This window comes from Cupressus sempervirens, chromosome 5 (genome assembly GCF_028749045.1).
Source record: "Cupressus sempervirens isolate cs-2001-9-10 chromosome 5, ASM2874904v1, whole genome shotgun sequence".
Taxonomy (NCBI): Eukaryota; Viridiplantae; Streptophyta; class Pinopsida; order Cupressales; family Cupressaceae; genus Cupressus; species Cupressus sempervirens.
Window position 1 is genome coordinate 1,055,781,146 of NC_143122.1, and position 25,806 is coordinate 1,055,806,951.

Consider the following 25,806-nt stretch of genomic DNA (forward strand, 5'->3'; position numbering starts at 1 on the left):
TTAGCAAAATCACTTAAAATGATAAATTGGTGATTAAGAAATGCTGCCAAGTAAATTACAGCATTGCTAGTTAATTCAAAATCCAGCAAAACCTCACACCAACATCAACTAACATTGGCATTCATGAGCGACTCGAAAATGCTCAAAAATTGAGACATGCCAATGATCTTAACAAAGGGCTGGTAATTGTTGCTATGATTTGAAGTCAACATAACTCAATCATTAACATTGTTCTACAAATAAATACATGTTTGAATTACAACGCTAGTCTGAGTCATGATCTACTTTCTGCTTCTTCTTCTTCTTCTTCTGCTTTCCCCCTTCGGGAACAAGAGCCCCATTTGTTGCATTCTCTTTTCCCAAATCGATATCCATGTCACTGCCAGCTTTTTTCTTTTTCTTCTTTTCAGATTTTCCCAACTCTTCATTTGTGATGTCAACTCCTGCATCATCTTTTTTCTTCTTCTTTTTCTTCTTTTCACCTACAAGCACATTCATTTGAGGCACATTGTTAACAGGAGACCATTAACAGTAACTTCATTATAGAAAAAAAAAATTAAATAGTTTTCTTAATGCTGAAATGAGTTGCCAGCAGTTCAAATCCATAATATTCATGTTCTTTAGTACCTTCCTCTTCTTCACCAGCCCCTATCTCTTCATGACCATCAACCTCCATTTGATCTATGTGATGCTTCTTTTTCTTCTTTTTCTTCTCAGCTGCAATACACAAACAAACAAAATAGGTTAAATACCTATTGTCACAGCCTGCGGGAAAACTTATGTCTTAGTTCATCTTATGAATTAGCTTGAGAACGTATGAAATGTAGAAGGGAAGAGACAAATTATGATAGCAACTGTTGAACTGGCCTTTCAGACACATATTGGTTTTGACCTTTGACGAATCTTATCAACAGTGAGACATCCCACTGTTTCAGTTGTTATCCTAAAGTTAATAGTTTGCATTATACGCAACTTGATTACTGCAATGTCGAAAACTGTAGCTAATTCATAAAATAACTACAGACATATATATAAAATTCAAGTCTTAACTTCAAATGAACAGTGGTTGTCGTTTAAGTCCATAAAAAGCTTACACAGAAAATGACAAAAAAGAAAAAAAATTAAGCAACAGTAAAACACTCCTTCCTGGATATTGTATGTTAGCCAGCATCCAAATGTCCATGTCCCGCCCATAAAACATTACTATTAATTTCAATAACAAAATATCAAAAAGATCACAAGGCAAAGAAATGCCATGGTTCTATAGTTCTAGTAAAATGAAGACTGCTGAATGTAAGAGTTTTTAAATCTGAAAATATCATGCACTTGGTGTTCAGTTTTAAAGAGTTTGTGAGAGTTTTTAGATAGAACATATGGTGTTTACTTCAACTCTTGAACAGTACATGTTTTTTAATTTGAATAATTTCAAATTCAAGATTTAGTAAGGTATATAGGATTGCCTTGAGGAGGAAAAAACTGGTGCTAGGGGAGAATAAAATCATCCTGCATTAATGTGCTTCCTCAGTCAATTGCACTTGGTGTTGATGGTTCTAGGATTGTTCGCATTAAAAAATTGGATGACAACTGTATTATCATTGAACTCTTAAATAGAGTTTACAAACACTAAATATAGCATTTTGTCCTTGTCTGAAAAAAAACTCACCGCTGGAAGCTGTTCAACACAAATGCGGGCCACAAAACAATTGCCAGATTACGTCCGAGGGAACAAAACCAGAAAAAAGAGTCAGTGGATTGTAGATCTACAAAACTTATCGGGCACTGGGAACAACCAAAAAACTTTGTTCTTTTTATGCTGAGCTGGATGCTGGTGCCAGTATCAGGCAAAACAAGACCCGCTAGGTACAAAAAACAAAGACCACGGGTGGAAAACCTCCTAACTGCCTAAATTTTCAAAAAAAAATCTCTGCTAACCAACAGGTGTTCACAGGAATAGAATCTGCATTATTCAGAGAGAAAACTGTGGTAAAAACACTAATAGCTATGGCATTTTTTTCCATTTCTTTTTTTTCTGACAGACATGCATAAAGACGACTCACAAATTAGCAGTAAAACCCTAACTCAAGTTTTGTAAGACTGCTGAAAATAAAATAGAAAGTTCAGATTTCTCGTAGGGAGTAAAACTAATTTCTGGAAAACAAATTCCAGATCAGAAGAGACCGCAAAATTTTAATTAAAGAATCGGCCAACTCTGATACAATGAAATTGTTAAAAACGGGATAGTAGTTTTCTTATCAAACTCTTGAATGGAGTTTAGGGATGCTATTCTATAAATAGACTTGAGAAGCAAGAAGGTAAAACTAAAAAGAAAGCCTAAATAACCATTGACTAAGGTTCTACAAGAACTAGCTAAATATAGCAAGATACTAAATATATTAAAAATATTCTAATAATATTTTGCAGATAATAAAAATGTTAAAATATTCTAATAATAATGCACCTCCCAGTGATTTATTTCTTTGGACCTGGGTGTTCACTGGTCTCTTGGTCATTTACCTGAGAAGGGAGAAGAGGAGGGAGGTAATAGCTAAATGTGGCAAGATCTAAAAATATTTAAAATATTATAATAATATTTTGCGTATACTAAAAATGTTAAAATATTCTAATAACAATTTAGCTCCCGGTGATTCATTTCTCTGGACCTGGGTGTTCACTGGTCTCTTGGTACAAGCATTGGGTCCTTTGTTGCAGTATTATATTTGGTGGCTGGATTATGTTGTTGAGTAAAAAGCTGTACTCTATATTAGTATGTACAGGATGATCCAAGAAGGGTTATTTTCGCTGTTTCAAGAGTTAATGGAATGCAAAAAAAGTCCTGGAATGTCCAACAAATCCATTTTTAAGGATTCCCAATGGGATATGATTGTTCGACAAGATGATTGCTTTTGAATCATCCCCTAGATGGATAGAAGTTTGTATTTTGCTCCCTCATGCATGGTTTTTCCAGCCTCAATTTCTGAAGTCCCCAAGGAAGGTTTAAAAAATACCAAGTTCTCTTTCCCTTGAATTAATGCAGGAACCTTAATTTCTTTTAAATTGGCTAAAGAATATCCAAATTGAATTCTTTTTCCACTGCATAGTATAAAGGTGTCTGGCACAAATCAATGATTAGGTGGCCAGGTTCCTTATTTTTGTGAAAAGAATGGACATGTGAGAATATATTATCGTAGTTTTGAAAACAGAATGAATTATGATTTAAAGGTAGCATTGGCAAGGATACTGGTTGTGAAGACAAGTATATTTCTCTAACTCATATTGTGCCAGTAAAAATAAGTTTGCTGAATGGGCTAATGTTGAAAATGTTAAGTAATTAGTGTTCTTCCCGAGGAAGGTTAAAAAATATCCCAGTTCTCTTTACCTCGTATGGATAAAGGAATCTTAATTTCTTTTAAATTGGCAAAAGAATTTCCAAATTGTACTCTTTTTTTACTGCATGGCATAAAGGTGTCCTGCACAAATCAATGATTTAGGTGGGGTCTGGTTCCTTATTTTTGTAAAAAGGACGAACATGTGAAAATAGATTATCCTAATTTTGGACATGGAATAAATTATTATTTAATGGTAACATTGATAAGAACATTGGTTGTGAAGACAATTTCTCTAACTGAAATTAAACCAGTGAAAATAAGTTTACTGAATGGGCTAATGCTGAACATGTTGACTATACAGTAATCAGAGATGCTATCCGGTAAATGTCAAACCCTAGTCCTAAAGGCATCCTAATGCAAAATAATTATGTTGATGAGAGGCAGGTTGATGAATCCTTCAAAATAGGCTTGTCCTGAACCTTCTTTGACTGGCATAGTACAAAGCTCAAACAGTGTGGTTGTTAAGGGTCCTAAAATATCTACTGCTAAGAGGCCCAGGCCTACTACCAACCTCAGGATGATGAATGTCCTAAACCTATGGCCTTTGAAAAAAATGCTCAAGATGAATCTATGGCCCTTACTTGTCTAAATCAGGGAAATAAAAAAGGGATCATATTACAGCAATTTTAATAACTTATGGAAGCTTCTGAAAGGAAAAATACAGTTAGATTGATCTGCAGGTGAAACAAAGACACTAATATTTTCATTTTGTTTCCAATAGAGATCAAAACTGTGCAATTTTCAATAGAGAATGCTTTGAAGATTTGTTGGCCTGATTGTACTTTTGTTGCTTCTGATCATTAAGATAATTTTGTTGCTTATTGATAAAATTAAATTTGTTTCTATTAGAGATCAATTCTGTGCAATTTTCAATAGAGAATGCTTTGAAGATTCTTTGGCCTGATTATACTTTTGTTGCTTCTGATCATTAAGATGCTTTTGTTGCTTTTTGATAAAATGAAATATGTCATTCTGTTGCATATTAAGATAGATGACTTATCGTTGAAAAAGGAATACCCCTACTCAAAGATTGTGTTACACTGGATACAAGGATGACTTATTGAGCTTTGGTTGTGGATGTGTTGTAGTTTGTCACTTTGACTTTTGGATGATTGAAAATAGAGGGACATTGATGAGGGATTTGAGATATACCACTAAAGGTGATGAAATGTTTTTCTGGTGCAATATTAAGATTTCAATTTATATGATTCATTAAATGGTAGTAAAGGCATTTAGTTATCTAAGTCAAATATGCAAAAAGCATTTGGTTCTCTAAGTCAAATATGCAAAAAGAGGATAGAGAGTTATCTACAATGGAAGGACAACGATGCATGGGAGTGCGAACTGGCAGGTCAGTTTTCCTAATTTGACTCTCTGAACTTTGTGCCTTCCGTAAAGTTGAGAACATCTCCAAGCAAGTTTATATAATTTATTGATGTAACACTAGGTTTAGCTGATTCCAAATCCTTACCTTTCCAAGGATTTACTCAGGCTTGATACTAGCCTATTACGGTACCTTTGATGCCCTAATCCCTAGAAGACCTCCATTCTATCCTCTATCCACTCTCCACCTAGTTACACCACTAGTTATGGTTCATTCTTTAAACAATTACCTTTTCACAATTCACTTGCTGACCTTGTCCTTGTGGCATCCTGACCAAATTCCCCATCCATGTAGAGTGAGGGCTATCACATGTACTGTTGGACTTCCCTTGGGCTTCTGGACAACAATTTTACAAGGTAACACCAAGTTCTTTGCTCCTAAGCCAAAACTGCCACAAACAGGGCTACTAGGATTAGCCCTCCAACTAGGGTTTTTGGGTTTTAGTTCTAAATTTCTCCAAAGGAGGTGGCAAACAAACTTTATATTCGAATACCCTTTTGGAAAATCTAAAAGATTTTGTGGGTCTCAGATCTCTAAGGAGTCCGTACACCAGAAAGCAACTTTTTAGCCTATCTTTAAGGGTTTCATTCTAGTGCTGACTGGTCTGGTTAGGGTATGTTCTTTCCCCCCTTCAAAACTTATCATAGAATCTTTTCCCTTGGTAGAAGTTGACCTTACTCAACTCTCCTCATTTTGCATCACTTGGTTTGAAGTATCAAACACTTTCAAACCCCAAAACTTCTCCTTCAAATCTGTGATTTGTCTAACCAAGTCCAGCAGACTTGCCTAGGGCATCACCTTAAAATTGCTTACCATGCTTTCCAGGGACCCAAATCTTATATACAATATGTACAGAGGCTCTGCTCCCATGTCCTTTGAAACCATGAAAAACTCAGGGCAGGAATTCATGAGAGAGTCATTATTGCTCAAATAGCTAAAACTGAAATAGCACACTGCCTATTTAGAAAAGAATTTTCAAAACCTAATTAGATGAACACTTACAACCTAGCAACTTGAATAGATTGTTACTTAAGCAACACAAATCCAACACCAGATTGGACTGTTCAATCCATTTGTCTGTACACGTAATTCAAATGCTACAAACTATCTTAGTTTCAACTGGAAAAATGTGCATTCACTTGCTCAAACTTGCTTAATACAATTCCCAACCCTTGGAATGTGTTGGATTGATGATTTTATAGGTTCCCAAAGAGGTTGCAGGTGGTTGGCATAACCATCAAGTTCTTCCTTGCGCTTTGCAACTTTTCTGCCTAAAAGTTGTCAAAAAAGTTGCAGAATCTTGACAACTTTTGGCATCCTTGAGCAACTTTGCTCTCCTTCACTTGGGAATCTCTTGACTTGTCCAGATTGAACCAAAAATGATGTCTCAACATGATTTTGCCCCTAAGACATCAATATGCATGGTTTTGGCCATTTTTGCCTGCTTGACAACTTTTCCCAAATTTTGACCAACTTGACATATTTTTAACATCTATTCACTTCCTACTTCCCAAGTGACATGATAGGAGCCCTCACCCATACAAGAGAGTGAATTCACAGCATAGATGACAAGGTGAGTTAAAAGCACACCTCCTTCAACTTCTCAAGGTCTAGATCTATGCCCCATAACACAAATGACACACCAAAAAGGTGACCTCTACGAAGGTCCAAACTCCCTCACACTCCTGACTTGGCTAGAGTCACACCTTCAACTTCTCAAGGTCCTAGACCTATGCCCCATGACACAACTGACAGACCAAAAAGGTGACCTCTACAAAGGTCCAAACTCCCTCACAATCCTGACTTGGCTAGAGTTAGTACATGCCAAAACTAAACCAACCATGAAACTAAAAATGAAAACTTGGACTAGGTGCTCCTGCACCATTTATCTACAAATTATATATCCTTTATCTGCAGGCAAAATAAATATTATTTATTTTATAATTTGATTATTATATTCAAACATTATATATTAATTTTATCAATTCTTTATTATATATTGATTTTATAATTTATTGTTAACCCAAGTTGCCATATTGCGAATAGGAACGGGAAGGGGTGTGTGAGTAAAAACACTGGTGCAGGAGAATTTCTTTATGGGTTTGTCTACATTTTGGTATAAATACATACATGCATGCATCCATACATACATAAATAGATTAAAGAATGAATTAAGTTTCAAATGTCATATATCAAAACCATTATAAATTTCAAATTTTGAAACGTGGTTTAATTTAAATTCAGGTTTCAATATCAAATAAGTCAAACTAGAATCTCATGATAGATAAGTTCAGAGTTTGCTGATCAGCAGTTTAAATCTTAAGAAAGATCAGATTAGAATCGCTAAACATTTTGGCATCTAGAAACACAAAACCCAGACAAACCTACAGGACAGTCATTTTAGAATCCATTTCTGCTGCGTTTAAAGCCAAGGATCACCCAAAAACCTCACAATTCAGCAACTTACAACATGTATCCATGCCTACATAGAAACCTACAGTCATGCATACAAATCTATGTACATACATACATATGTATATAACCTATATTTTTGTTTTTGGTGACCTAGTGGTTTACCTATATTTAAATAGAGGGGACTTTGGATCTGCTTTTAATTTAGATTGAGTTGTGGAAGTAGTAGCCATTGCATTACAGTAAAAAAATTGTAAGCACATTCATAACAAGAATAAAAATTCAAAGACAACAGATAAATATGTGAACTTAGTAACTTACCTCTTTTAGCTGTTAAACATTGTTACATTCATTAAAAAAAGAAAAAAACACGCATAAGCAAAGAGAAATTTATTTCATGTTAATACAACAAAATAGAGGGGAAAAAAATTAAAAATAATTATCTACTTGCTATAAATTCTTCTATGATCTTTCTTCAAAGCCAATGAACATGTGTAAATGCATAGGAACGGCAATGTGATTGTTGTAGAAGCTTCAAAGATCAACCCTTCAACTCCCTTTATTGATCCAACAACCAAAAATGAATGCCCAACTCTTGGAATGATATTTGTTGTTTGCAAAAGACATGAACAAAATTGATCTTGTGTTTTAAAAGTCACTTTTAGAGTGTTGAGGAGACTGACCAATCAATGTCAAACCAAAAAAAATGCAAGAAAGATCAAAAACCCAATCTTGGGCATCTCATCTATGTTTCCTTCAGGTCCACATGCATTTAGGCAGGTTCGTTCTAGATAAGCCCCAATGAACTACACAGTATTTTGCAACACCCTCTGGAATCTGGTTTGAACCTTAACCCAAGTCTGGATTGATGATCCCAAAAACAGCTAAAGATGATTGCTATTGAACTTGAGAAATTCTCTCTTAATATGACCTCTCAAACTAATTTTGTGAAATGCAGTGGTATATATTAGAGTAAGAGACTGTATTAAAAAGCTGAAAGGGACCAATTGGCTGAAGGAACTAATCAAAATATTTATATAGCCTTAATTGCTTTCAAAAAAAGCTATTAGAAAGCAGTTAAGGCTATCATAATCTGAATGAGAGTCCAACATTACTTTTGATCTGGATCACTTTGGAAAGTGCTTTATACTTATTCCGAAGCAATCTGGATCCAGATCACTATCCGGTCAGGATTCCAGAATGGAATCTGGATCCTCTGTGGAATCCAGGAGAGATCTAAGGGAATCTGAACCTCTTGTAAAAGAAAAGGGCCCACTTTACCTTTTTTTATATATTTTTACAATGAAAGAATCAGGATCTAGTCCCTGAGTGTTCTGGTTTAGAGGCCACAGTGGCACAACTTGCCCGTGTCTCTGTATATGACCAAGAGGCAACTGTTTCACATGACATGGCAAGTGCTGCAGCTGTTGGTTCAAATGAAATTGAAGAGGAATCAAACATTCACCTTGATTCGATTGAAAATGATGAAGGAGAATATGGAAATGGGTATTAAGTCTACTGTTTTAATTTTTAAATATGAAACATTGAAATATGGCTTGTGATTTAAATTCTCAGCATTCAGTGACATTTTGAGACTTTTGCAAAGTATAAATATGATATAATCATATACTGACAATTATAGACTTGGAACATAAGGGGTCTTAATGCCCCTAATAAAAAGGGTTTACTAAAGCGTAACTTGTCATTATTTGAATCTGATATAATTTTATTTCAAGAAATGAAACTTAATAAAGGAGAGAAACTCGGAAGAAAATAGGGGTTTTGGAAAACATAATTGGTTGAATCAGCTGGGGCCTCTAGGAGATAGGTATTAAATGGGATCCAAGGAGGATAGAATTTAATCCACTCATTTCAAAAAGTAATTGGATGGGGGGAAAGTTAAAAGCTTTAAAAGTGAAACTCAATTTATTCTAATAAATGTATATGAAACAACTCCAACATCGATAAAGAAAGAATTATGGAATGAAATCAGTAATTACCTGGAAACAAATCCTTCAGAACATATTTTTATTGGGGGACATTTTAATGCTATCCTAGAATTTGGAGAAAAAGTAGGTGGAACCTCGACAATAGACGAGAGGGTTTTTGTAATATAGCAGAAATATTGGATAGATCTATATTCAAAGGAAACTTAATTTCTTTGAATCACCCTTTTGGTATAGCCATTCTTCCTAATACAAGACCTGATCATTACCCTGTTATGCTAGAAATAAGAGAACCACATAAACCATTAAGAAATCCTTTTAAATGTGACAAAATGTGGTTTTTAAACAGATTTTCTCAATAACATTAGGGAATGGTGGAATGAAGAGGATTTCGAAAGATAATGTTCTTCTTTATATCAAAAGTAAAATATTTAAAAGAAAAAATTTTAAAATGGAATAAAGAACACACTTTTATGACATTTTAAACATAAATTAGAGAAAGAAGAGGAATTAAGAAAAGGGAGGAATGGACAATGATAAATCTATCAAAATAAAAGAACTTTTGGCTATACAAGAAATATTTTGGAAACAAAAATCAAGAGAAACCTAATTGTTAGAAGGAGATAGAAATACAAAAAAAAAAAAAAAAAAAATCATAACAGTACCATCAATAGAAGGAATATAAATAGAATAGTAAAAATCATGGATCACGTAGGTAGGGTAAGAAAAACCCCTATGAGATAGCCGAAACTTTTGTTAAATATTATACTGAAATTCTTAGTAATTAATAATTATGAATCCTCAAATTTAATAAATCAAAATAAGATGTTAGGATTAATTCCTAAATTAATAACTTCAAAAGATATTAAGACCTTAAACAAGAAATTAGAGAAACCCTTTTTCAACTTAATCCAGAGAAATCTCCGAAACCAGATGGTTTTCAAGCCTTTTTCATTCAATAGTGTTGGGATATCCTAGGAGATGATCTCTCGAAAGCAATTGATGTAACTAGAAATTCTAGAGCTCTTTTGACAAAAATTAACAATACCTTCTTAGCTTTAATTCCAAATACGTGAGAATACACGGATCCAAGAGATTTTAGGCCCATAACTTTATGTAATACGATTTACAAGATTCTCTCAAACGTGTGTGATACTATTTTACCAAGAAAGAGTACCAAGGAAGAAGCTCAAAATTTAAAACAAATGATAAAAAGTTACGTAGAGGCTTCAAGACAAAAAGTAAATGAAAATAAGTCAGAAATTTTCTTCATTAATACAAAAGAGGAAGTGGAAAGAGACATCTGTAGAATTATGGGATATAGAAAAGGAACCTTCCCTTCTAAATATCTTGGGATTCAACTTGAAAAAGATATTAGAGAAGGTAAAGCTTGGGACATGATTATTGAAAAATTAGATTAAAAAATGGGAAGTTGGAAGGCATATGGTTAACTAAAACTGGAAAAATGACTATGATCAAAGCAATTCTTTCAGTTATTCCTATATATCATATGTCATGTCTACCACTACCCAAAGATGTTAAAAGGAAATTAGACTCTATAAACTTAAAAATTTCTTCTAGCAAAGAATTGAAGAAAAGAAAAAACAAGCTTCGATAAAATGGGATAAAATTTGTAGACCTAAAGAGTATGGAAGATTAGGAATTAAAAATAGGAGTTGGCAAAATGAAGCATTAGAGGCTAAATTTGTCTAGAGAATGTTCAAAGAACATAATAGTACATGGGCCAAAAGTTTATATCATAAATATTTCAATAGCAATAATCCTTTATCTCTATTTAGAACAAAAAATCCACCAAAAGGATCAAGAATTTGAAACTTTATGTTAAGTTGTCGTCCTTTAATAGTTAAAAACCTAACTTGGGATATTGCTTTAGGACAAGAAGCTTTGTTTTGGGAGGACCCGTGGGATGGGCTCCCTTCTCGAGATAGTGCAAATCTACCACTAAACATAAAACATATACTGACAAATCTATGGGGTTAAGTATGTGAGTGATTACAAAATTAAAAAAAATAATAACCAATATGGAGAATGGCAATGGAAATCTTTAGATGAAACCCCTCTATCAGATTATGAGAAACACATATTTAGTCAATTTTTAAATAAAAGACAAACAAATCATAAAGAAACGGATGATAAACTAATTTGTGGAGCATCAAAAGATGGAAAGTATAAAGTTAAATTAGGGTATGAAAAGACAATAAAATCGAAACAATGGAATAAAATTGATGTTCCTCTAAATTTATGTTGGGATCCGGTATGTCTTCCAAAAGCAGGCATCTTTCTCTAGGCAGCTTTTCAAATGAGAACTCTAACAGCAGATAGGTTTACTAAAATGGGTTTTGAAGGACTGTCAAGATATCCTCTTTACGAAAATGAATCTGAAACTGTTCAACACTTATTTTTTGAATGTTCATTTGCTAAAGAATGTTGGAACTGGTTATGTAAGAAATTAAACTAGAATTCTGCATTTCCTGAAAATCTTTTAAACTTTTTTAAGTAGTTGGCCGAAAGATGGTAGTTCTAATGTTTATAACAATCTCTGGAAAATATCCCCATCTATTCCTGTATGGGAAATATGGAATGAAAGAAACAGAAGAAATTTTTGTAACACAGACGGATCTAACATCCTTCTTTAATAAATTAGAGGCATTGCATAAGTGAGGTAACCAATACTAATCTCAAAAATTCATATAAGGAGGAAGGATCCTTTTCAGACTGAAATGCAAAAAATGCGGAAAAATTGGTTTAATCTTATAAATCCTCCAATGATTTATACTAAAACAAATAAGATTGCTAGGAAAGAATGTAAATGGGAACCTCCTCCTGTAGGACGGTCAAAATTATATTTTGATGGGGCTTCTAGAAGTAATTCAGAATTCAAGATCAGCAGGCTTAGAATGCACAATTTATTCAGATAAGGGGCTATGTCTAGTTAAACGTGCCAGACCCTTGGGATAATGTCTAACAATCTAGCAGAATTAGAAGCCCTGATAGAAGGCTTAAGACTTAGTTGAGATATCGGAATTAAGAAACTAATTATTGAAGGAGATTCACAAATTATCTTAAATGCGTTAAGAAAAAGGGAAACCCCTAATTGGATCCTAAATTCTAAACTCAAGTATGCCTTGGATATGGTCGATAATTTCAAAGAAACAATCATCAAACATATTTATAGAGAAGCTAATAAAGAAGCAAAGGACCTTGCTAATAAAGGAGCGGATCGAGGAGAGATATAAATAAGATAAAATTGATATATTAACCATCAGACAGATAATTGCACTCAAACAATAATAATTGTAGAGGGAGATTCACAAATTATCTTAAATGCGTTAAGGAAAAGGGAAACCCCTAATTGGATTCTAAATTCTAAACTCGAGTATGCCTTAGATATAGTCAATAATTTCAAAGAAACAATCATCAAACATATTTATAAAGAAGCTAATAAAGAAGCAAATAACCTTGCTAATAAAGGAGCAGATAAAGAAGAGATATAAATAAGATAAAATTGATATATTAACCATTAGCCAAACAATTGCACTCAGATAGTACTAATTGTAGAGGGGTAAAAGTTCATTTGGGATATAATCTAATAAAGATTAAATATAGATGTTCTAAAACAATCAAAAGAAAAATAATATCAAATATATATGTATAATTAAAATAATTTTCTAAAGCATATTTCAATTGTACAATAGATTAGAAAATGCTGACTTGTATTTGATAATGTATTAATCGTGTTTCTAACAACTTGATCTTAGCTTATTTTATTTTTGAAAAGTACTTCAATAAGGATATCAAAAAAGTAGAACTACAAATATGAAAGTTAAAAAGATGGCGTCAAATGATTAAATTAGTTAACTTTAATCAAAGATAATTATCCATCCCTAATCTCGGAGACCTCACAAAAATCGATATCAAATTTATTTCTAACTTTTGGCCTTATGGCCTATTACCCATCAAAAAAAAAAATTATGGACATTATCATTTTATGAGAATCACACTTCTAACTTCCTATTAATATAATATATTTGAACTTTGAAGTTTTGAACTTAGTTACCGATTCAGGATACGAATCTGATTCGGGTCTATGGATTCGCAAATTTTTTTTTCCCAATTAGGATTCGTGAATATATATATATATATATATATATATATATATATATATATATATATATATATATAAAGTTTTAGAATTATGTATATTTCTCAGTTCTTAGTATATATAATGCAGTAAAAGGGTCATTTTAGGAATAGAAAGCAAAAAAAAAAAAAATTAAGTCATTAAATAACTTAGACTCACTTAAAACCATCGATCCTTGATGATTTGCGCTGGACCCTTGAGGATTTGTGCCTGGATTCATGCAGATCCAAGCAGGATCCTTGTTTTACACAGTGGATTCGTCCGGATTCGTAAAACAAGGATCCTGCCCAGATCTGCACAAATCCAAATCTGGATCAGATCTGAATCCAGATCTGGCCTCTAGGGCACGAATCCAGTAACTAAGGTTTTGAACTAATGATGAATTAACATTGACATGTTACATGTGTGGAATCTATGAATATACATATGTACATACATATATTTATTCGAGAATGTCTATATATATTCCCACAGAATCAGGATCAGCCCCAAAAACAATTTTGTCAAATCCCCAAATCCAAATCCCATCCATAAACAGGATTGGATACTTAGCTTTTGATTAATAAGGTGCATTTACACAGTACTATATATTTAAATTTTATTTAAATATATAGTATATAATATTAAATCATATTTTAAAATTTTAAAATCTCAGCACAAGAATAACCCTCCAGTGTATTTACAAGATCCCTTATCATTTGAAACAGTTGATTTATTGCTGGTTGTTCCTTGGGGTGATCCATGTCCAAGCACATAGACAATTGGACATGAATCATGTGAATTAAAGGACAAAACATCTCCCCTCTTCTTGGCAATTCCTTGCAGAAGTTACTGTTCTGATCAACTAATCTGGCATTTACAATACATCTGGTGCAGGCCCGTGATTGGCAAATTAACAAGGGCAAAATCAAGTTGGATTCCACAGCATCTAATATGTAACCAGGTGCTACAACTGCGTCTACAACGACTGCGGATTTAAAGCCACTGCTGGCATATAACTGGCAGGTCGGCATACTTCTAGTTGCTGGTTCACAAAAGAAAATCCCATACAGACCAGAGCAGAAACCTAACCAGTTTATATTCACTGTACTGGGAGGATCTTTGTTTTACCCCAAGGAATATTACATGTTGTCTTCACTTTTTGAGCTTCAAAGAACCACTAGATAGGATAATTCTTTTGCCCCCTTCTTTCTTAATGCAGCCAAAATTCTTCACAAAGGCATAACTGTTTAGGGCCACCCCTTAGAGGTCTGTCCTTGCCAAATAGTGAAGTTCTGTTATAACACCATATCGTGAATGACGTAGTGTGTTTCCTGTGCAAAGTGAAGTAGTCCAAACATACAAAGTACCTTTTCAATTTGTTTAACTGACCATACTTACATTGTAATCCCAATTGCTTTAATGTTCTCACTGAAGGGACATGTGTACTCAGGTGATGGAGAAGATGGTTAAATAAATAAATAAGTGGCATAATAATTTCATGTCTATTGCTAGGAGATTTCAAGTTTGCCTCAAGGTTCGTATGTTCTTCACATATGAAGTAATTAATAAAAGTGGTTAGAGCTTTCCTTTGATAGTAACTTAGGTAAGAGGCATGCAATCAGTCGAGAGTGAAGTTGCAAACCTAGAATTTAGGGGAGAATATGCCTTATGAATTTTGTGTACTGACATTTCTGGGTTTGCGAAATGGATCCTAAAAGCTCCCGATGGCAGTGAAACCTGGAAAGTTCTTATGATATATAAATATTAAAATTTATAGTGGTTTCTCTAAATCTAAACCCAGATGAAAAGAACTATGGTTGGTGCACCCAATAATTAAATTTAAGCTTAAATGACCATTAACTCAAGTTTTAGAATAACAAGCTAAATATAGCAAAAACATAGGGTACTAAAAATATTCTAATAAACTTAAGGCAGATTAAATTCAAAAAAACACTATGACAGCTAATGATGGAATTCCAAGTACTACAGGGTTCTCTTCTATAAAGTTCATGGCATCTCCAAGTTTGGGAGTTATGATGGCTTTCCTAATACAACTTTTCTGCTCTGGTGGATCATGTGCAATACAGTTCATGACCTGGCTTGTGAAGTTGTTGCTATCCTAGAGGCTGCAGAAAAGACTGAGCTGGCCAAGAAGAAAAAGATTGATGTAATGAGACTTTATTCAAGATATTTTAGTATCAAGCTCTTTTTATTACTGTTATTTTCTGCTCTGGTGAATCATGTCCCATACAATTCATGACCTAGCTTGTAAGGTTGTTGCTATCATAGAGGCTGCAGAAAGAATTGGCCAACAAGAAAAAGAATGATTTACTGTGATTTTATTCACGATATCTTAGTATCAAGCTCATGTTTATGATTATTGATATTTTGATATGTTATAGGTGTATTATAACTGCTGTTATGCAGAACTGGTTGGTATGTGTTTTGCTTACATGTTAATACATCCTACGATCTTTTGGCATATAGGAATACATAAAAGGTTACAGCTTGTTCTTTTGAAGAATGCAAACCTTGTTGCGGTTCGCAATGCTGCTCCTAAGGTTAAATAAGCTTGCAGGAATTTTTGATTTGTATCATTGGCCTTGGATACTCTACGAGCTTTTCCTACTATGAAACTATTAACAAAAAGTTAACACTAAAAGCATAGCTTCTGTGGCAACATAGAATCTTGGTAGCAAACAGATGAAAACTACAGTAAGATGTATTTACTCTGATTTCATAACATCCAAGTCTTTCCAAAAAACAAATGTCGCAAAATATCCATGAAAACTTACATTCAACTATAGGTGTGTCGCCATTTTCATGCACCACATCCTGAATAGCTTCTTTCATTACATCGATATTCTTCCTTGGGGCAACCCCCTTATCATAGAAGTCTAATCTTTCCTCAACCTGTTCTCGAAGTTTTTCACCAAAAATGTTCGTATTTGTCTCTGAAAAAAAAACAATATGAAGCTAATTAAGTCTGTATCCATAAATAAACCAGATCAATAAATTGGCATGGTGAACATGATGATGAGAGTAGAATTACCAGAGAAACAATCAATACGAGAAGCTATGGAACATTTATTAGCCAGGTAGCGAGATATGCGGCCTTTATTTCGTGCAGATGCCTTTCCAATAAAAGATGAATGGAAAATAAGGCCATACTTTGGAGTGTTTCCACGAGTTTTAAGAGCCCTGACATTTGTAGGGAATTGCCTTCAGTCTCATATGCCAATAACAATGAAATTAAATCTAACAGCAAAAAAAAAATTGTACAGTAACCTGAAAAGAGCCTTCTCAGCGCCAAGAATCTGAAGTGTTGATGCTGGACATTTTGCAAGATTTGTGAGACTTCCTGCATGTGATATAAGTCTAGCACCTACCATTTCACCGATCAAAGATGCAAGATTTGGAGCTACATCCTGCATCTTAGATACAAGGTAAGCATGAAGCTGCTTCCGGTACTCGGAAAGTTCAATAACCCTTTGTGCAAACTGTTCAATGTTTATCAAATCAATGGGTGAAATGTCTTGCCCTGGCATCATAGAAACCAATCATTACCTTTTACAAAAAAAAAAAAATTTAAAACAATCAAATCAATATACTGCATATTAATGATCACGAAAAGTTGACATCTAATTGGACAATATGTACCCATGGAAGCCTTTGCAGCCTCTATTATATCTTTAGCTTTGTCTTCATCTCCAGTTATATCAGCCAACTCAGTTAAGGAATCATCTGACAAAGTAGATTTGTCTTTCACAAATTTCGCAACTCTTGAGTATATGTAGTTGTCATTAACAATCTTTGCCAATTCTGGAAAATGCCACGAGTACCACTCCCTATTCATCAACAAGCAATTAATATGAAGGTATGGGTGTATCACGAAATAGATATGCAGCAGATTTATAGAATGACAAGTTGCATTTCTGTCAATACAACCACAGACCTACATTCCTGTATTCAAGCACAAATATATAGTGACTGCAAAAGCAACATGTAACCAGTTGAACATTAGCAACATTTTTGTCTCGAACAATAATTTGTCTTTCCAGTCACCAGCAATATTGAGCCAACAAATAATTCTGTAAAAACTTTGCTCACAAATTTGTAGAAATGAACATGCAGTGAGAAAAAATAAAATTTACAATGCATTGCAATAAACCTTCATTGAAAACCTGTAACCAAGAAGAAATAAATTTGTCTAATTACATGCTAACACAATGTACAAATCAGATTTTCACAGCAGAAATACCAAACCATAGCATACATTCTATTACTTACTCAATGTTTACTTCGTAAGAAACCTATTATGTCTCAACCATTGAATACCTTGCTCATAGAACTGCTTCTGTGTGAAATAGACATGACCCTAGGCTTTTATTAAGCCACTGAGGATATTCTTGGTGAAATTATAATGAGGTTAAAATCTTTAGTACTTACTCCCAGGCCTGTCATATTCACATAAAGCAGGGTGATACAGTTCTGTATGTTTTAGGGGTGGAGACAAAGAAAGGCCTCTCTAAGTCATTTCTCTGCAACCCCCAGGTCCTGGTACAGTTTAAGTCCTGGTCCTGGTTCAATCCTCTAAGGGTTTGGCCAGGGTCCTTCCCGCAGCCCACAGGTTCAGCTCAGCAAAACCAAACGAACCCAGGCCAATTTTCACCTACAGATTTGTATTTTTTCTCCATACAATTTGGCATTTCTCTCTTCGGGGTGCTGCTAAGACAAATAATTCAATCCTAGAGTGGCATTATCATATTGAAGAATGTTTTGCTTTTTACTTTGATCAATAATTATCTCACTCTAAGACTGCCATTTGAATTACAAGTGTCACAGTATGCATAAAATTGTGATCACTGAATTCTGTTAGCTTCTGAATTTATAGATCCATTGAGCATTTTTGTTCCTTAAACCACTTAAGAGTTGAGACGGAAACCAATCCAGTACCAGAAACTCAAAAGTACATAACTAGCAGGTGTATGCCAATCTAGACAACAAGATCTAAATATGAGCAGCATGGGTTAAGCATTACAACATCCGGCTCCCGTAAAAAGCCCTCTTATACAGCATTCTATACATACAGACACACAATTACTAAGTACTCAAAATCATAAGATGAAAAGGTTGTGCTATGCAACATTTGCATGCTTATTGACAAGGTTCTAAAGGACCAATGTCTTGTTTGTTTCTACATTTGGAAATGTCTACTAATCTAGCAATGAAATATGCAGCTTCAGATGCCAAAACGTTATTCCACACAAAAATTGAATTATGTACTAGAATTTTTATATGCTTTTGACTGGAAAAACCCAAAAGACCCAACACCAAAAAAAAAAATTGACCAAACGCAATCCCAAACAGCAAGCAGCTATTGCTTGAAATCATCAGCTCAGACAGCATGACCTAAAAGTTATGCTGCCGAATGATCAAAAAATTTAAAAACAGTACAAAGGGTCCAAAAGGATTCATAGCAAAAGTAAAAATGGAACACAATAGAAGTGAATCAGCTGGTTTTTGAAAACAACAAAGAAACTGAAATAAGCTAGCTTCAGAACATTAAATATCAGTCTTTTATCTTCGTAAACATTAGGTAAGGTCATTGGCTGCCTTACGAACATGAATTCAGATAAACCTGAATACATGAGTTCCTCATTAAAGCATAGCAGTGGTGAACATGTGTCTGTGTTCCACATAAGCATTTCTGTTGCTATACAATTTTTCATTAAAAAAGGCAAAATTCCTATGTTTCTTCAAACTAAAAAGACGTTGAGTAAAACACATGGCTTACAGACAGTAAAGTTCCACAGAAATAATGAATGGAAAAGAGGCCAATAAATAAATAAAAATTAAAAACAAAGAACTTATTTGAAAAGACATATTTCATAGCTGGTAAATTGTATTATTATACTGTAAAACATCATCAAACATTCTAAAGCACACAAATTAAATTGGCATCTATCGTTGAAAATTAAACATATCAAAAATTGAACACTGAATTAAAAATACACAAGCAAGTCAAGTTGTGATATTGCTATCAGGATTCAACTATGTAGCTTTTAAGTCAAACTCATAGGAGAGCTCCTTAAGCTCATCAATTGATTAATAGGAAATATTTTCCAAAGCAAGTCAAATTGTGATATTGCTATCAGGATTCAGGATTCAACTATGTAGCTTTTCAGTCAAACTCATTGACCCATGTTTCATGAGTAGTGGTTTACACAAACCCATCTCTCATGACAATGAATGGAACACTTAACACACATTGGATCTAGGTGATGCTCACAAAGGTTTCAAATAAGAGAAAAGGTAGGAACTAAGAATCACTTCTAATAAACTGGGTGCAAATGACCAAAACTTTAAGTGGGAAATATATATGATATTCTTATTCTTGGAATTAAATTAATTGTTGTACCCATTTTCAATTTCTAGAATACTCATTTCTAAAGAAGACTGCCACATATCATAATTACATTTCCTGCCAATAGAAAAGTAATTTAAAAGAATAATAAGGTGATTCAAACATACCTCACGCGCATGCAAAATGTGTTTATATCTTTGTCCAATGTGTCAAGAAGACTAATAGCCTGAATAATCATGTTATCCACCCTATTGACGTTAAACTTAACTTTGGCTCTGCTATAACTGTGTCCAAGGCCCAACTGGGCCTTTTCTAAGTCTGTCTCCTGAAAAGAGAATAAGATCATTATAAAAAAACAATTGCAGAATTGTCATAAATACAAGTTAAACATATATTTATTGATATAACAAGAGGTATCTGACACTGATAGAAACCTTCAGGTCCTTGATGAATGTATGCAGATGAAAACGGACTCCTCGAAGGAGTTCCAGAACAAAATCATTACTTTGACAAGGAATCCTCAAAACTTCAAGAATGTGGGAGCCTAACTTGGGTTCTGACACTCCCAGGCTAAATTTTGCTTTCTTCCCTTCCTTCACTTTTGGCAAGTTGAGCTCTAAAAAGGTCCTCAACTCATCAGTCAGTATCCCTGCAGAACACATATAAAAAGACATTATCATCCAATACCACTCACAGAGTTTTAAAGTGGTTGAATTTCCATCCCATAATCACTCTAGGAAAAGCATCCTTGAGTACAAAGTCTCAAATTGCCACACCAAAATGCATGTTCCATTACATTTAAATTATAATAAATCCACATACAGAAAAATAGTAGTACCCTTGGCTATTATTTTTCCAGAAGTGGTAGTCATTTCCACAAATACCCTTTAAAATCACATTTTTAAAAAACTGCATGCACAATTCCATAAATGTCAAAGGCTAAAATTACATATAATGTCTACATATTCAATCGCAGTGCATTAGAGTCATTGGCTGTACAGTTTCATGCTTTAAAGTTTTCAAAATCTGCAAAACCAAGGAAGAAAAATACACCTGTGGTGATGCAGGAGAATGCTTCAATAACCATAATTTGATTCCCTAATGAATGGAAAATAAAAATACCTCTTTAATTTTCAATCATTTTTATGTTTGTAGTTCTGTTTTAGGTTTTGGCATTTTGTCAAACAGCGTGTTATAACAATGGATGCTTTGGCCACTCGTTGAGAGCTAGATCAACTATTTTTGACAATTCATGAGAATATTAAACAGCAATTGTAGGAAATCAAAACAATTCCATTTATCCTGCCCAACATCTACGAGGTATACTTAAAGAAGTAACAGACAAAAGGCATTTTAAGTATAAAAAATTTTATAGATAGAGGATCCACCTTCATAACCTGCACAAAAACAATTGTGGAAGAGTTATGACTGTATTTCATGCTTCTAAACATGTCTTTTCACTCTGCTTTTCTGCATTTGACCTAATATGCTCATCGTGGGAGACGAGCTCTATAAAATACTACCCTTATGCATTAGACGGTAGAACTACTAAAGAAGTTGACAACTTCAACCCTACCTCATTTTGTTTTTAAAAAGAAAAACATGGAAGGAAGAACAGAAGAAAAAGGGGAAGGAGGAGAAACAAAACTGCACTCAAAAATTCAATAGTTGCTGATTGTCTACATGTGAAGTTGCAATTTTGTATACATATCAGTATTTTAGGTTAGTTTTTAATCAATGTGTAAAAGCATGGTTTGGAAACGCACCTGTTGGGGGGAAGGGCACTGCCATCAGCATAATTTATGTAATAAGCTGAATTCATCAAGAGTGTTAATATTAAAACTAGTACATAATAAAGAAGAGCCATAGGCTTGAACGAAGCATTCAATTGTTCATCTTCGACAAGTTTAAGACAGTTATATGGCGATACATCCCCAAGCCTATTTGACCCATAGTAAATATGTTTGAGTTTTGATAATTAGTTTGACTTTGACTCTCATGTGAGCTCTCAAAGCAAGTTATTTAAAGCAGATGTTATATGTTAAGGTTCCACAATGTCCCCATTTTCATGTGAACATTTAAAATTTCCCTATATATTTTGAACTTTTTATAATTTATACAACCAATCCTGATTTTTGAGCCATTTTTGCAGACAGCTATATAATATAATAAAAATCTAAAATATTTGGAAAGCATACATTTATACATGGGTAAGCATGCATTTATACATTATAGAACCTTCATGTAAAATGTGGCAAATAACTTGATAATCCACATGAGAGTCTAAGTCAAACAAATTATCAAAACTAAAACATTACAGCCAAGGAACATACCAAAGGCATTCTGGGATGGATCAACTAGGCTCAAGGATGTGCCCCCAATAAGTTTGATTTGAGATAATTACATGTATTGACTTGTAAAGCCATTGGCTCCCATAAAACTAATCCAATCAACTAACCACAAGAAACTTCCCACCAACCAGAAAATATTTATGAACACTAGTTTAAACATTAGTAACATTTATTTTAGAATTTGTTTAGCCTACTACCCATACTATGATATGCACTTAGTCCTAACATTCTCCCCTTAATTACTGACACAGGTAGAAGAACCAACAGACACATACAAAGATAATTTGGTACAAGTATTCTTCAACAAATTGAAAGCAGAGGTCTGCATCACCGAAAGTACATTTTATTTCACCAATTATCATGGCCTTGTCCTGCAGCTTTCAATCAATCGAGCCCCCTCTCTCTATTCACAATTCAGTAGGAAATGCCTTGATTTATCAGATCAGAAACATATGCTACAAGCATTTTCAACTTCAAACTCACATGTTTAGATGTAAGAAGTGTTGTAGTTCTTAAAAGAAGCACGGGGATCATTGTGTGCAACTAACACTTCTTATTTTCATGAAACATAATACTTATTACCCTCGTAATTTCAATAAGATATTTCTTATAATTCAATTTAGTTTTCTTAAAAGTAAAATACTAAAATCCTTCTTGAAGATTACTGTTAAGCATTGTATTTAAGAATATCGATTTTTGATCATTTTTCTTTACATCTTTATTTATAGTATATACAAACCCATTGATTCATCAGAAACTGAATCTTTCTGATGTAAGTTATTATTTCTCTGGATTTCATTTTTCTAACCCATGTTTTTTGTTGTTAGTTCTGTACCATTCGCTTTAGATACCATAGTATGTTTAAAGTTTCCAGATTATATAGGAGGATTTCCTGAGGTTCACATTACGCAAGTAGGGTTTCAATAAGCCATGCCGTGCCAAGACTGTCTTCTGTCTTTTCACTCTGAGTCCATTGATGCAACAACAATATCTGAAACAGCCAGTAATAGTATGGAAATCTTTTCCATCGAACTTGACAGCTTAAGTTTATTTCTCCCTATTATCCCTTACAAAATTGGGTGTAGCAAATGTCAGCTTTGACCAAAAAATGCATCCTTGCATCAGAATTATATATTCACACAGAACTTTAACGCAATATCTCACTTACCATTCTAAATTATTTGTCTTCATTTATCAGCCCAAATTAATATCCTAGCCAATTTTATTTTTTTACTTCATTATACTTTTCTCTTTTTCAAGAAAATGATTTCTGCTGTTTCCTTTGATGCCAATCTTGTAATGCAGAAACATACTTAACTGGAGATTCAGGCTGCCAAAAAAATTATTGTAAAAACCACTAGCACAAAATGTTTATTTTCTATCACTACCAAAAACTTTGATAACTGTGTGAATATGCAGAAAATGACTCCACAAAATTGAACACAATGCTGCAACAAAAATACAAACCACCCTTCATCCAACGAAGTTCATATTCAACAGCATTTTCTGTGACCCTTTTAGCCACCCAAACACCCACCTCATCAGGAATTTATAGTCCCACAATCAAAAGCACGATTGCAGGTGACACTGCTCTTCTGCTGTCAGCTAGGGCAAAGAGTCTGCCATATGAAAGGACTTTTGCACCTTAACCACACTACCTACCCAAGTCTTCTTATTAGCAAGGGCAAATTTGCAGAGAGAGCTCAAAAGGAACCTACTTTAATACCATATCAAATTAGTAAATAATAAAGTAGAGCCAAAGGCTGTAACACAAAACCAATTGGCCATCCTGAATACAATTGAGTTGATTGCACGTATTTGCTTGTAAAGCCATCATTTCCAGCACAAGTTTAACCATATTGGAAGCTTCCCAGCAACTAACCTAAAAACATTACTACGATTTGTAGTGTTGATTTATTTAACTTGTATTCTTCGTTTAACCTACTAATACACTAAAAATCTATAACTTGCACTAATTCCTGAACAATACAATCTGTTGTTTTTCTTTATTGATAAACAAAAAGGAAGAATAAGTGTTGTTTCTATGTATTTTGGTCGTGCACTATGGCTTTAGAGCCTGTCTGTTTGCAAGTAGTTTCTAGTAGTGTAAATAGTTAGTCCTATTCAAAAACAAAACATGGATATCGATTTGGAGTGCTAGTGTAAACGATTTGTATGGTCATGGGAGAAGAACAAGAGCAATACAGCCCTTAATTGTCAACCCTTCGATTGGCTAAATATCTAGCGTATTTTGGGTTTTGAGCAATAGAAAATGAGAAAAGTCACTTACCCAAATAGCAAAATGCATTCTGTATCATTTTTTATGTTTTTTGGAAACAAATGCCAAAAACCGCAAGGTCTTGCGTTTTTTCTTTAATGGTCTTTAGTTCTTAGAGGAAAGGTTTGCTAGTTTGACGCTTTTACGGCTTATGTCTTTCCCATCGTATAAAGCCGGATAGAAATGGAAATGAGTAAAAGAAAGCTTAGACTTCATAATATCGAAGGAAAAATCCGCATCTAAAAGCATTCAGAGATTGGGCAAACAACGAAAAACCATGCCAAACTAACCCTCTGAAACTGCATTGCACTGGTTGAGTGCATCTGATGCAGAACCGAAAGGCTGAATGGCCACCAATTTCACAACTTTCCCAAATCTATTTAAGTCGACAACAGAAGCCTGAACAGCATCCGTGTTCTGCCCAATTTCATCAATTCCATAGGCCTCAAAGAGCCCGTACCCGGATGCAAATTCAAACAATAAATAAAGCGTCTGCGCCTGCAAAACAAAAATGCTCAAACTTTAAACCCTTATCAAACGAAAATCCAACTGAACTAAAATAATAAAGCCCCAGAAGAAAATCAAATCTAAGTGCGGATATACCAATAAATATGGATAAACCTTAATGAACCAGAAAAATTAACTGTGACAATAGAATCGAGATGAGAAAAATACCATTCTTAGGCTGCAGCGTCTGGTCTTGCGAATTAACAGCTATTTAATGATGTTTTCTTCCCATGCAGCTCAGAAATTAAGTTTTGAATACTTCAGTTGAAATTTACTTAAAGAAATTTTCGACAGCAGCTACAGTGATGTCTTTCCTCTGTAAACAATTATCGTAGAGGCCTACTTGTTTTTCTGTGACAAAAACCCTAAAGTTAGGGTAGGGTTTTAGAAACCCTGAACGAAAATGTTTAGGTTTGTTGGGAAAAAAATTTACAGTGGTTGTTTTGAAATGATGTTTAAATATTTTATAAATAGAAACATAGTGTTCTGTTTGTCTTGAAATGATGTTTAAATGTCACATAATTTAACTAGCAGTTAATTTTACATGCAACGATAAGTCTAGGAATGATATATTTGAGGAAGAAAATTGATCAAAAGAATCCTTCCAAAAAATAATTGTATAAATTTTTGGGCTCAATTTATCCTTATACTATCCAAATATTTGTATGAATTATTAGGCTCAACTTATCCTTATACTATCATTTGTTTTTTATGTTTTATTTTAATAAAGTGGTCTATTTGTCAACATGAAGACAAGGTGATTTGGGTGCTCAACAAAGAGGGTAATTTCAATATCAAAGATGGTTATAAACTTATTCAACAGCAACAAATTAATAATCAACCCTCTTGTGCTTTTACCTTTTGTTGGAGTCACTTCACACTACCCAAAGCTAGATGCTTTTCGTAGTTAGCTTTAAAAAATAGAGCATTAACTTGTGACCGACTCCATAAATGAAAGTTTACACAGCCTTTCAATTGCATTATGTGTAATCGTGAAAATGAAAATGTGGACCATCTTTTTTTAATCTGCC

General features: G+C 33.9%; 1 protein-coding gene across 1 annotated transcript; it reads right to left on the reverse strand.

Annotated features, from left to right (window-relative positions):
- Window positions 1-25,215, reverse strand: LOC149559591 (nucleolar protein 56-like). Its single transcript, XM_089833449.1, has 10 exons — window positions 24,944-25,215; window positions 24,559-24,766; window positions 20,074-20,288; window positions 19,807-19,964; window positions 16,933-17,120; window positions 16,561-16,813; window positions 16,325-16,473; window positions 16,068-16,226; window positions 628-717; window positions 1-482 (listed from the first exon to the last, which is right to left on the reverse strand). The coding sequence occupies exons 1-10, from the start codon at window positions 24,944-24,946 to the stop codon at window positions 265-267; spliced, it is 1,641 nt and encodes a 546-aa protein (XP_089689575.1). The 5' UTR covers window positions 24,947-25,215; the 3' UTR covers window positions 1-264.
- Window positions 25,216-25,806: the final 591 nt, after the last annotated feature.

Coding starts and splice junctions, on each gene's coding strand:
- LOC149559591 (XM_089833449.1), bottom strand. Junction 19,965..20,073: donor CATTCATCAAGGACCTGAAG/GTTTCTATCAGT, acceptor TTCTCTTTTCAG/GAGACAGACTTAGAAAAGGC. Junction 718..16,067: donor CGACACACCTATAGTTGAAT/GTAAGTTTTCAT, acceptor TGTGTATTGCAG/CTGAGAAGAAAAAGAAGAAA.